The sequence below is a fragment of the Pteropus alecto genome, unplaced genomic scaffold, assembly GCF_000325575.1.
Source record: "Pteropus alecto unplaced genomic scaffold, ASM32557v1 scaffold389, whole genome shotgun sequence".
NCBI lineage: Eukaryota > Metazoa > Chordata > Mammalia > Chiroptera > Pteropodidae > Pteropus > Pteropus alecto.
Genome location: NW_006443569.1, coordinates 154,815 through 167,692, shown reverse-complemented (window position 1 = coordinate 167,692; position 12,878 = coordinate 154,815). Strand labels below are relative to the sequence as shown.

The 12,878-nt window shown below is 36.7% G+C and overlaps 1 protein-coding gene across 1 annotated transcript in view; it reads right to left on the bottom strand.

Moving 5' to 3' along the window:
- Positions 1-292: 292 nt before the first annotated feature.
- Positions 293-12,878, bottom strand: part of MYLK4 (myosin light chain kinase family member 4) — a 77,286-nt gene continuing 64,700 nt past the window's right edge. Inside the window, exons 3-10 of the mRNA XM_006924558.2 lie at positions 11,571-11,676; positions 8,825-8,918; positions 8,637-8,746; positions 7,565-7,706; positions 4,718-4,788; positions 3,822-3,950; positions 3,033-3,185; positions 293-446 (exon numbers count right to left, since the gene is read on the bottom strand). Of these exons, the coding sequence (XP_006924620.1) occupies positions 293-446; positions 3,033-3,185; positions 3,822-3,950; positions 4,718-4,788; positions 7,565-7,706; positions 8,637-8,746; positions 8,825-8,918; positions 11,571-11,676 (959 nt within the window). The remainder of the gene's footprint in view (positions 447-3,032; positions 3,186-3,821; positions 3,951-4,717; positions 4,789-7,564; positions 7,707-8,636; positions 8,747-8,824; positions 8,919-11,570; positions 11,677-12,878) is intronic.

Below are 12,878 nucleotides of genomic sequence, written 5' to 3'. Positions count from 1 at the left end.
AACCCAGGTAAGCATAGAAGTTAGAATTCTAAGTTCTGTTTTAAGGGGGCATAATGTACATTAGCATACATTCTTCCAAATTTTATATGTTTATATATTTAGGCTATATGCTTAAGTATGTGAACATAGTATAGTTTATAATGGATATAATGATTTAATAATAAATATGATAACATAATTAACATTTATTTTAAAAATACAAACTGCTCAATAAAAGTATTTTAAGCAATTTAACACTAGCACAAGATTTGAAGGTTGCAAGAAAAGGAATAAGAAGGAACCTCACCTAAGGCTAAGACACCTCTAGCATCTGATCATCAAAAGACTGAAGCCAACTAGAAGAGGAAAAACAAAGAGCCTTCATTACCTGTGCATTAAGTCTGGAGTGGAGCTTGTGGTCTGACAACCAAGGGTGTTTGAGAGCTTCACTTGCACTTATTCTCCAACTAAAGGGAAATTCAGAAGGTTATTAGTGGGAACGCACCAAACGAAGCCTGCATCTGCCAGTCAGCCTCAGCTCTGGCCACTGCCTTTGGAAGACCAGATGCCAAATGTCAAATTCACAGTCAATTCCACCTTCTCTGGAATAGTTATCAGTGTTGTGTGGGTTACCATCTAATCCAATCAGGGTAACAACATGGCTAAGACAAAGAAAGGCAAAAAATTCAAAATTTTTATTAGTAACCGAACATTTACTTTCAAATATACGTAACCATTCATAATGTAAATGTGTAAATTGAATTTCTATCAGTCAATTGAAGAATAAATGTATGTTTATTATTATAAGAACAAAGTGCTACATTGATTTTGATGATTGCAAAAGTGATATATGTATTAAAACTGTTGAATAAAATGTATTATTAACTTTTGAATTAAGATGTTTTGAAGAGTTAGATAGAGAAATACATGGAAAGTTAATATAAGTATCGAGAGAATTTTTATTCTATGATAGTGGTATTTGGCATTGGTCTTAGTTTAATCAAGTATTGACTCAAATACTGAGCCAGTTATCATTTCACCCACGTGTGTATTTGTTGCTCCTTAGATATTAATGAAACCCTCAAACTGAAGGAGTGGGCAGGACATGGGGGCTGGAGTCCAATGGCCTGGATCTGAATCTGCCCTGAGGAGCTGTGTGACTGCTTCACTGTTCTCAGCCTCAATGTCCTCATCTGTAAAATAGTGGTGATAATATCCACATGCAACAGGATATCCAGACGATTAAATCAGATAATACAAAGTATACAACAGCTCCTTGAATAACGTCATTTTGTTTAACGTCATTTTCTTATAACGCTGATGAGAAAAATATTGATTCCACCAGGGCCATTCTCTATATGGAGTGTGCACTCTTCCCATGTCTCCATGAGTTTCCTCTGGGGACTCCAGTTTCCTCTCACATCCCAGAAATGTACACCTGAGGTAAACTGGTATGTCTAAATTGTTCCAGTCTGTGTGAGTGTGGCTGTATGTGAGTGACCCTGAGATGGAAGGGCGGGTCCCACCTGTGCCCTGAGCTGCTGGGATGGGCTGCGGCCACCCTCAACCTTGGACTGGAATAAGTGGGATGGAAAATCATTCATTACTCTGTCTGTTTTTATTAGTCTTTGTTAATGTATGTATAGCTCACCTTTATTTTTGGTACTTTGGGTCATTATCTAGAAGTTTGCTGATGTTTTCGTGACCAGAAAAATGCCATTTTATTTATATCAATTAGTCTGTAGTAAAACTGGTTTCATTATATGTCCTTTTGTTTAAAGTTGCAGTTTCCAAGAACTTATCAATAATATTAAGTGAGGACCTAATGTTTCTGTAAAATAGATTCTCAATAAATGTTTATTCTCATCCACTGAAGATTTGATAGAGTTGACATTTTCCATTTGTTCACTGCCTGGCATTCAGTATTGTATAAATAAAAATAATAGTAACATCAGTTGTGTGCCTTTCCATTAAAGATAAAACCAATGTCTGTTTATTGCCCTTTCTCTCTTCTGGCCTTTGTCAACATACTCTATTTTTTGCATTAACCACATTATATCATATCTTTTTAAAAATACTTATCTTTTTTATTAGATCATGAGTTACCTAAAGAGCCTCCTGTGTGTCAGGCACTGCACCAGACCCATTATCCTTGTTGTTTCTTTACCACCCCATTCCACTGCACCCCACTGAATATTGGTTCATAGTCATATTTATTAATAACTTAAAAGCCACAAAGATAACAAAACAATAAAGCAAGTATTGTTGGCCTGAGAATCTTAAATACCATCTACTATAATATGTTTTAGATGTAACATCATCTGAAACCGTGTGTTTGACAGATTAATGGCAATGTATTTCCCCTATATTTCAACATCGATCTTCTTTATCCACCAAATTTTGAATTATGTGGTTTTAGCATGATAGAAATTAGAAGGCCATGTAATGTATAACAGTTAAGTACATGGCCTTGGGGGAAGGTCAGCTTGCATGTGAATATAAATTCTACCATTTACTAGCTGTGTGATCTTGGGCAAACTGCTTGAAGTCTCATCTATAAAATAGTAATGATAATTTCCACCTTATGAAATTGGGTGAGGGTTGAAAGAGGAAATGTCTATAAAGCACTTAGCATAGTCTGGCCCATTGTAAGTTCTCAAATAAAATGATAGTTAAATGTTCAGTTACATAGAGCTATATATGTACTTTGTAGATGTGAAAGGCATCATGGAAATAACTCATCTCAAACCCTTCAGAGGGTGAGTCCACTGAGACCCGGCAAGAGTCTTTAATTGCGAGAGCCTTATTGCAAAAGGCAGACAGTGGAAAGTTTTTGCAGCCCCATTCAAGGCTCATGACAAAAGGAGCCCCAGACATCAGTAAACTGGGTCAAGAGCATCAGATTCATCCTATTTACAACTTTGCACAGGCATCAGAGATTTCACTAAAGGAATTCAGTTGTTATCTGACATGAGTTCTGATAACCCTGGTGGTATACTACTGCTTTACTATTATCCCTACTTTTTCTAGAGCCCACAAAGAACTTGGGTTACCTCTTCTCCTTAATCAGAAGTTTGGAGATGAACTCCTTGGCCTCCTCTGAGATGTCCTTCAATTCTTCCTCCTCTAAGTCCCACCTGCAGGCCAGGATGTTGTTCAGGGTCTCAGCATCGTTATCGCCCAGGAAAGGGGACAAACCACTAAGTCTATAAGACACATGGTCCAGAGTGAGTATTTTTTAAAGAGCTTCAAACCCTTTACAGACAGGTTTCTTTTTCAGTTCTGTCATTTAAAACTGAAAGAAAGCAAATAAACTAATAATTAAACATAATTTTATAAAAATTTTTACAATGAAAGAGATGCTTACTTCCCCCACCCCAACTCCTAATTAAACAACTGCAACAATGAAGGCAGCATCTACACTTGAATATGAATCTCAAAGACCAGTACAACTTCCTTTTAATGCATTTACAGCTAATAAAGTCTGTCATACACTCAGATGGCAAACATAAGGAATGTTGCCTCTAGGGAATAAGACTAACATTAGTCATTTAGAAGATCAAGACACAAGGGTTTGTTTGTTTGTTTGTTTGTTTTACTTTTAAGGCATTGGGTGGTGTCCTAGGAGTTAAAGTGATTAGTGAAGAAGGCATACATTTACTTTTTCAGATGATGTGCAGGGAAAGAATCTATTCCTTTCACCTATAGGATTCACCAAAGCCTATAGGTATGATGTTATTCTTGAAAGACCTAAATCAGGGCTTTTATTCAAAATAACAAAATTTCTTAGAATATGCATGACAATTGAGAATAAGTGTCAGAGAGACTGGAGATCTGCTTACAGCATATAGGTAATTACCCCTACACTCCACATGTCAGTGGGAAAGGAAACAAAATCATAGTTCACAACTTCAGGGGCAAGAAATTCTGGGGTTCCAAAGTTCACCTTCAGCTTCTCTCTGGGTTTGTATCTGAAATTTAGGAGACAAGTGAAGGGATAGAGAATGTCAATCAAAAATCATGGAAATTGGAAAAATGCAGTCTACAAGACAAAATAACTTCAGCCATGCGGCAAATTTAAAATAAATAGACTTTAAAGGAAATTACATATTTAAGACAAAGCGTCAAACACTTGTGAAGAAGTTCTAGGAGTTTTAAGTCATAATTCATACAGTAAAACCTTAATAATCTAAAACAGTTGTGAGGAAAGATGCTCAGGATAATTAGAACATCTAAATTACAGTATATGACAAAAGAAAAACTGACACAATCCTTGACATGTAGTGGAATAAGCCCATGCTAATAACTAAATAAAATGCAATGATTGACAACATCTATTTTATATTCATCATTAATGTGCTCTTTGTTTTTTTAAGAACCTTATATGTGCCAGAACCCTTTGTAACCTTGTTTACACTATTAATTTTTTTAAAATAAATCTCTTTACAGGTGGAACAAATGTAAAAGACTAAGACAAACTCTTACAAATTTTAATTTATGTTTTCAAATTTAATAACTTCACTGGATTAGGTTTTAATGTTTCATAATTTTTCTTGCATGCACTATAGAAACTTCTAAATATTCAAATCAGCAATGTAAAGTTGAAACATAATTTTTGTTAAGTCAAATTTAAATGAGGGTATGAAACCAAGGGGTATATCAGATTTATCTTTGAAAAGAAACAACACCCATTATGCTCCCTAACTCCATTCATACACCTATGTCTAAATAGGCATACCTTCTGGCCAATCCAAAATCAATAATTTTTATTTGCTTAGAATCCCGACTCACACACAGGATATTCTCAGGCTGCCAGGAGAAAGAGACACATTAGCAATGAAAACAACCATCATTCACTCAAATTGTCCTTGAACCACAACTAAAAATACAATGATGCTCAAGGAAAACATATCAGGCCTTTCACTTTGGGGCTGGTTTGTCTGTGTGGGTATTTTCTTCTTTAATTATGTGGTAGATGAGGTTGTGGGTACCATGCCAACCTTGCATTATCCTTCCTGTTCCTCTCCCTGGTTCTGCAGTTTACCATGATGTGTGAATTCAGGCAGAGGCCTCCTTGAGGGAAGAAAAGGAGGCTGCTTCAGTACTTTCTAAATGCACTGATGGAAGCTGTCTCAAACTTGACCTCTGCCTTCCTCAAAAAAATTATTAAGTATGAATTTCTCTTTCTTGGAGGAATATTTTCCCCAAGGATTTATGAGTTTGAAGAGAAATGGCCTGATTCATTTAAACAGCCACACTGACTACGCTATATTATGTGAACACTACTGACCTCCAGATTTTCCTTTGTGCTTAGTCTACGGGAAAGTCATATGTCAAAGAGAGGCTTTCTCTGCTGTTCATTCTTTATTCTCTGCAATTCCAAAGTTTTACTGAGTGTGGTCTCAATGACTAAACCCTGGACTATGTGTTTCCTTGGAGTTTGACACCGGTAAGACCTTGCCCTGCCAATGTGACAGTTTTGTGGTGAAGAGGGGAAAATGTAGATAATAGCACTGCAACTCAGTGTTTATAAAATGTCTTACAAGTGTACTTACATCTGTTAGGACAGAAAAACTAAGGTCAGAGAAACATAAGAGATTTGAATTAAAGTTAAGGTCATTCTTAAAAGAGAAAATTTTCAACAAATTGTCTGAAATTCTCAAGCTCTAATCCGGACTCTTCCCTGAGAACTGGGGGGCATACACTGAGTTGTCAAATCTCCAGGATCCCACATCTCATTCCTTTAGGTGGGATCCTGGCTGTCCGCCGCGAACCGCCCGCCCCCCGCCCCAAACACACACAACACACATACCTGTCTGGGTAGAGAGAAGGTTCAAATGAGATCAGAAACTCAGAAACACTTTATAAAATGGCATAGTATCTCTTTATCAATATTCAATAGAGTCCATTTGGTTGGGCATAATATCTGGCAGTTCTTTTCTAAAATATCTTTAAAACAAATATCTATGAGTAAAAACTATTTATAGAGAAGTGGGTGCTATATAAGAAAATTTGGTTTCATGCTTAAATAACTGATCAATCGTGTATAAAGCTGTTCAGTTGTCAAAGAATACTATTCATAAAAAATTTGCAGAATGTAAAGAAGCAGCTTTGAGGACACTTCAAAAAGTTATTTTTTCTATTATGAAATTAAAGCATATTTATTGAATAAGATTTGTAAAACAGAAAAATATAGAAGAGGCAATTTTTAAGTCACCTATAATCTCCTCTACATAGTGACAAGCACTCTTAATATTTTTGGTCTTTTTCCTTCCAAGGATCTTTCTAAAAAAGATGACTGGTCCTTAACAACCCATCCAGCTGTCGCCTTTATTATTATCTTTATATACAAGCCATAACTAAAATTACCCTTAGGAGTCCTCAATAAACATTATGAAGCCACATATGGAATTGTCTGACTTATGATAAGTCAGGTCCTAGTTGCCAATCGAATTTCTTTAGGAATATCTGTAGAACATCTACACTCAATGAAATGCTCAATGAAAATATGCATTATCAAATTCAGTTCATAGCCAAGAGCTTTGTTAATGATTTCTAACCTCTGACTTTGCCATTTTATATGCTACTTCCTCCTACCCTGTGAATGCAAGAGGCAATGCACATAAATCAAGACAGTGAAGGAAGCCAAGTTATAAGAAAAGAGGCCCATGGAAAACTATTTAAAGAAGTCACATTTATTTAGCTCTACAATGCCTGCTGACTTGCAATAGTTGGTATGTTATATAGAATATTTTATCTCACTGCCATGCTGTGCAAACAAGGAAATGAGAAAATGATTGAGCCACACAAGAAGATGCATTTCATGATTTTTAGCCCCAATATTAGAATTGGTCAAAGTTGGGTTTTTCATTGGTTGTAACAAGGCACAGTACAATCCTAGGGGCTTCATAGTGGGAGAGAGATCAAAGTCATAGATAAGAGAAGAAAAGAAGGCATCTTGGCTCCCTACTGCTCACAAAAGCTTTCCACCATTTCCAGCGTGGTGTCTAGCCCCACTCCTACCACTCTTTTCTGCTCCTTAGCATTTTAGCGCTACTCTGCTGGCTGCTCTGTCTTTCATTCTGCCATAGGTTTCTCCTCAGTGCTCTAGCATGCCTACAGAAAAACAAATCCCTAAAGTCCAGAGCTTCCTAAAAGAATGTCAAAAGAATGCTGGAGACTCTTGGAAAGCTGGAAAGTTTGTCTACTATTTTGGGTATTTTGAGTTAGCTAAAATTTTCCCTCCTACTCTTATCCTAATAATGACAGAGACACAACAAAAATATCATGGTGGTGGTGATGGTGATTTAAATTCTAAACTTTTAGGGAAACCGTCTCCCACATGGATTCCTTTCGCACAGGCAAGTTACAAGAATCTAAATAGTAGTCCTTAAAGAAGGAGATGTGCAAATATTAGGAGATGACAGAAGTTGGGAATGGGGAATGTGGTTAAGAATCTAGATTTTTATTAATTCCTGAATATGTACCTAGTGACAGTATCAATTTCCTGAGGTGGTGTACAGTATCTGACAGGGTCATCCAATCCCCATAAGGAAAGAAGGTTGGGATATAAAGCATGCTCTACCTTCAGGTCTAAATGAAGAATATACATCTGATGCATGTGTCGTATTCCCTCACATATCTGCTTGATAAACAGGATAGTATCAAACTCAGTGAGATTGTAGTTGTCATCAATGATCCTGTCAAACAGCTCACCGCCATCCACACTGCAGAGGGAAGAAGAATGAAGTCTTTAGTCATGATTCCTGAATGAACATGTTTTTCTTGCAGCAGCTTGGTGTTTAAGCTCCTCTAACTCTTCCAACAGAAGTGTGCACACAGTTCTAACTCTATCTTTGCTATCTCAGTTAGATGACTTTTAGGTTGAAGGCCCTTGTTTTAGCTACCATCAATTTCACAAATGGAAAGCCTCAAACTCCCTTTCATTCAGCGGTTACAGCTCTGGAGAGAGAACACATCTGCCATTTTCTAACATGTATGAAAGATAAAGAGGACTCCAAGAAAATGGGGAGGGGAATTCCGAACACCAAGTGAGCGTTAGACAGTCTCTTTAGATTAACTTTAGTGAAAAAGTGTTTCTATGTGGCTGATGCTAGATATTTAGTGTTTGAAATTTCTTATTGAAAAATGATAAACAAAACCCAAAGTAAGGAAAAAATGAACTGAATCATAATACTACTCACTTACTAACTAACCACATTAAATTTTTACAAAGGTGATTTTAAATGGAAGTTTCTTATCTCTAATTATTGAGTTCAACATGACCTTTGTATTAGTGATTAGCTTGAAAGTGAAATGTAGTTCAAAAACCACTTTTCTCCAGGTTAAGCAGAATAATATTTAAACTGGATTTTTGACAGTATAGTTTAAATGTAAAGCTAGATCTAGGTTGTCATTCTACTTCTTATTAATAAAATCATATGTAGAGATGTCTATTTCTAAGTAATTTCCTTTCTGAAACTGATAAGATTGTCTCATACATGCAAGTCAGAATCAGCGGTACACCAAGTGTGGACCTAGCAACTACTGAGACAGAGCAAAGCTGCACTCCATGGTCATGGTTGGTGCAGGACTCTCTGAATGTGTGTGCACAGCTTTGCCGGGGAGCAGAAGAGGAGGCAGGAGGGAACACATACTACTCCATAACCAGGATAATGTCATTCTTAGACTCAAAAGCATCGTAGAGCTGAATGAGGTTCACGTGATCCAGCTGGTTCATGACGGTGATCTCGTTCTTCGCCTCATCCTAAGAAGAAGGTAAGATGCTTAATGAAGTGAAGACAACAGCAGGAGGAGATCCACATTGCAACGCCACAGCCTTTACCTTATCCTTTGTCCCTCTGGTCTTAATGATCTTGGCTGCCAGCTTCAGACCTGTTGCTTTTTCTTCACACTTGTGAACCTGGCCAAAGCGCCCCCTAGCAAAGAAGAGGACGAGGTGCAGCATGAGCGTCTGTCCCCACCAGGACCTGGCTTCAGCCACTGCCAAATGGATGGGGAAGTTGCCCGGAGGCATTTCTCTTTTTGAGTTTGAATGCGCAAACCTATTAGTGCATCTACTATAGCTAATAAACTTCTACAACAGTGGCAAGGTGTGGTCTGTGGGTCACTGGCATCAGAATCACCTGAAGGGTTATAAGCAATACATGTTTCCTGGCTTTACTCCAGCTCCACTGAAACAGGAATCTAGGGTGAGGCCCCAGAACTGGCATGTTACAACATTCCTTGTGTAATTCATATGAGCTTTAAAATCTGAGAACCTCTGTTATAGAAAAAATAGAAGCATTGTGAATACATATGAATGTAATAAGTGAGGCTTTGCAAGCATGTGAACAATATAGGTTGTGAATCAGGCACATGAAATTATTTTTGGAAATTGCATATAAATAAATAAAAAGTAATGACAATATTGCATATAGACACATATAATCGAAAACATATTACATAATCATCTATGAGCTTTCTGACACTTTAACTTGGACATAAATTTATATATACTTTGTAAGACAGCTTCTGACAAATGAAATCACACACAGAACTGCAGCCTCATGAACAATTTTTAAATTTGACTTGCTTGCCTTGATTCCTGATTTAGTAAAATAGAACACAGGTGCCTGTCTGTGCAATGATGGCTATCATGGCAAGAGGGACAGGGAAGCTTCCCTAAAAACACTGTGCACCTAAGGCCACCACATTGCTACAGGACTGCAGAGGGGAGGGTCTTGGCAACAGCTAACAGAGACAGGTAGTGCCTTTCACCACATCGCATTCAACTCAACTGCGCATCCTGGGCAGAAGCAGATGGGTCCCATAAACACAGCTAAGTGATGACTTTAATTCAAACCACTATTCCAGGTGTAATCTCTTTACTGGAGCACATGAACATCTCATATGTGGCTGCTAATTAAGAAAATGTTTTTTTCTCTTAATTAGCAAAGGCCCCCAGAACTGCCTGGGCCCGGCAGAAGTGCCACATCACTGTTTAACTTCAATACAACCTCAACTGACTTATTTAGTAAGTGCCTTGAATAATTAGGCTACCTCTCACTGTTTCTACTGGTCCACCATACTGATAACCTCATGCTAATTGAATATGTTGAGTAAGGGTGATAAATAGCCTAGAGGCCATAGACTGGGAGATGAATCCCAGGTAAATTTAGGGGCCTGCCACTGCGGGCAAGTTCTTCGAGATCCAGTGATCCTGGACATGTTGCAGTATCTCTGCCAAAAGTGAAAAATAATTTGCTGCATCTGGAATCTCTTAGTACTAAAAAGTAGGTATACCAGTTGATGATCTCTTTGAATTTTGGAGCAAAAACACACATTTGATTATGCTTCTCTAACTTATTTACTGAGTGAGTTATGGCTGCCAATTTTGAATGGAGCCCAGACAGGGGATGACTAGCAGCTAGTCCAGACTGCAGTATGACCAAAAAGATCCAATGCTGCCCAAAGGGTTAGAAAGGAAGTTTTTAAGGCATCATTGACAGACCTTCACCTGAAACACAGCACAAACCCTGGGGATTGTTTCAAAGCTTCTTCTGCCTATAACTCCTTTACTTTAGAGAAAGTTGCTGCCTTGTCACTGAATCCCTGAAATCCTAAATAAGCTGCTGCAGGCAGTAATACTTCAGGCTCCCATGGTACCTATTCATGTACCTATTCATGAGAATTCCCATTTCTCTCTCAGCCCATCCTCATAGTCTCAAGGGGAATTCTCCATGATCAGCCAGCTGAGAAGAAAAAAGTTCAGGTGGTTCTGTGTGGCAGAGGGCAAAAGATATATGGAAAGGGGAGAGGAAGAAGGGACTTTACAAATATCAACCACACCCCTAATTGCCAATTCCAGAACCATGCATTACAGTAGCTATGGGTGTTTTTCAATGTATTATTAAGTAAATTTTGTATATATCTGGATAAATTTTATGCTTTCCTCTTCCTATTTTATGTAGGTATGTGTGTTGATGGTAGTAAACTTTATAATTTAGGCTTTAAATTTAATTTAATTTAAATTAAATTAAATAGATATCATAGGGGGAATGTGACTAATGTAGAAGAGGAAGGACTATCCCCAGTAATGATTTCCTGATGGACTTTACTCTTCTTTCTTCAGGGAGAGATTGTGCATTTCGATGTCCTTCAAATACGTTTTTCAGTGAAGAAAATAATTGATTGAAATGGATAATAATAATCCATACAATGACAACATAAATGGAAAACCAAACATGCAGCAAGAAATACACAATGTTAACTCATTTCTATATTTTGTTTCTCACTTTTCAAGTTTTGGACAGCTTCTAAACCTTCTGGGTTTAGACACACACTGGGTTTCTCTCACTTTCAGACATTACAAATGAGAAATAAAACATAAATGCAAAGTTTAGTTGCTGTCACCACTTCAACCTTTCTGGCATCAATGATTTTCAGAAATCTTTAAAATCTCTTAAAATGTTTGTAATGTTTCTGATTTTCAGGCCCAGAGTGGCAAATATTTATGAAATCTTCAGGATCCGTCTCTTCGCAAGGTCTCTTCTTTTGTTGAAAGTGTGTTAAAATTGAGCATTACTTACCCTCCTAAAATTTCTGTTCTGCTCACTGTATAAAAACTGTTGACTGCTGTTTGTTTGGCTATCACAATTCGGTGATTAAATGGGGCAGGAGGAGCCAGGACTTCATCTAGAAGATGAGAGAGAAAGAAGGGCCATCTGTTAAGCAGACAAAACTCTTTATGGCACCAGGCATTTTGTCTCACAGTGAAAATTTGTTCATTTAATAATAAAATACAAGTTATCTATTTTATTCCTAATGATCCATGTAATATAAATTTCCATTTCATATTATGACCTGTGATTTATGGAGGTGACACCTGACATGTTTGAGAAAAAAATGTTAGGACCACTGAACTATGGTTCATATGATCTTCAGGACAACTTTTGACAAATGTCAAAAATAGTTGAAAATTTCCAACCTCAATACAATCCAAATAGGTTATACTTTTAAGCCTGAGTCCATTTAAATTCAAACATGAGAAATTTTGTTCTATTTTTTCAAAAGCACCACTGATATATAGTCCATTATTTTAATAAAGCAGAGAAAAAAATGAAAAGTTTCTTCATGTTATTGAAATGTTTGATATTATTATATATTACTTTCTGAAATATTTTAGCCTTCACTTCAGACATATTTAAGAACCCAGATAAATTTTTCCTGGCTAGAAATAAAATGCCCAGTAAAACTGGCTAAGTATATATTCCACAGCTCTCAGATTTCTTCCATTTTATACCTTCTATCCTAAATGTTTAAATTCTAGTCCAGCTCAGGATCAGTTCTAAAATACATAATTACTCAAGAATATACTTCCAGTGTTCTTTTTATTTTTCTATGATTACTGCTGTTAAAATCTGCTTTCCATGAACCTATTTATTTCACCATTTATTCATTATTTAAGCACCTACTACATGCACCTTCTTACATGTATACAAAAGATACAAAGGCAAGTGAGTAAATAATAACTTTGCTTTTAAAAATTTACATTTACTCAAAAAACAATAACAGTTCTTTAAGACTCATGCTAGGCACTCTGACAACTATTAATATTTTTTCTTAATTCAGATAATATAAATCTTTGGGAATTTGATTTGATATGGACATTCACTTTGCATGCCATAAATATACAGAAAAATAAAGAAGTCATGAAAGAATTTTCTTGGTGCCTATCATCTTTTCAGATCCCTCCCCCCACCAAAAAAAGTGATTGAGTTACCTATTCAAATGGCATGCAGCATTATGTATCTTTCCTTCTATTTATTAAAGTAAGATATATTTAGTTGGAAATGCTTGTTGACTGACTGAAACGAAATTTTTTACCCAATGGAGTC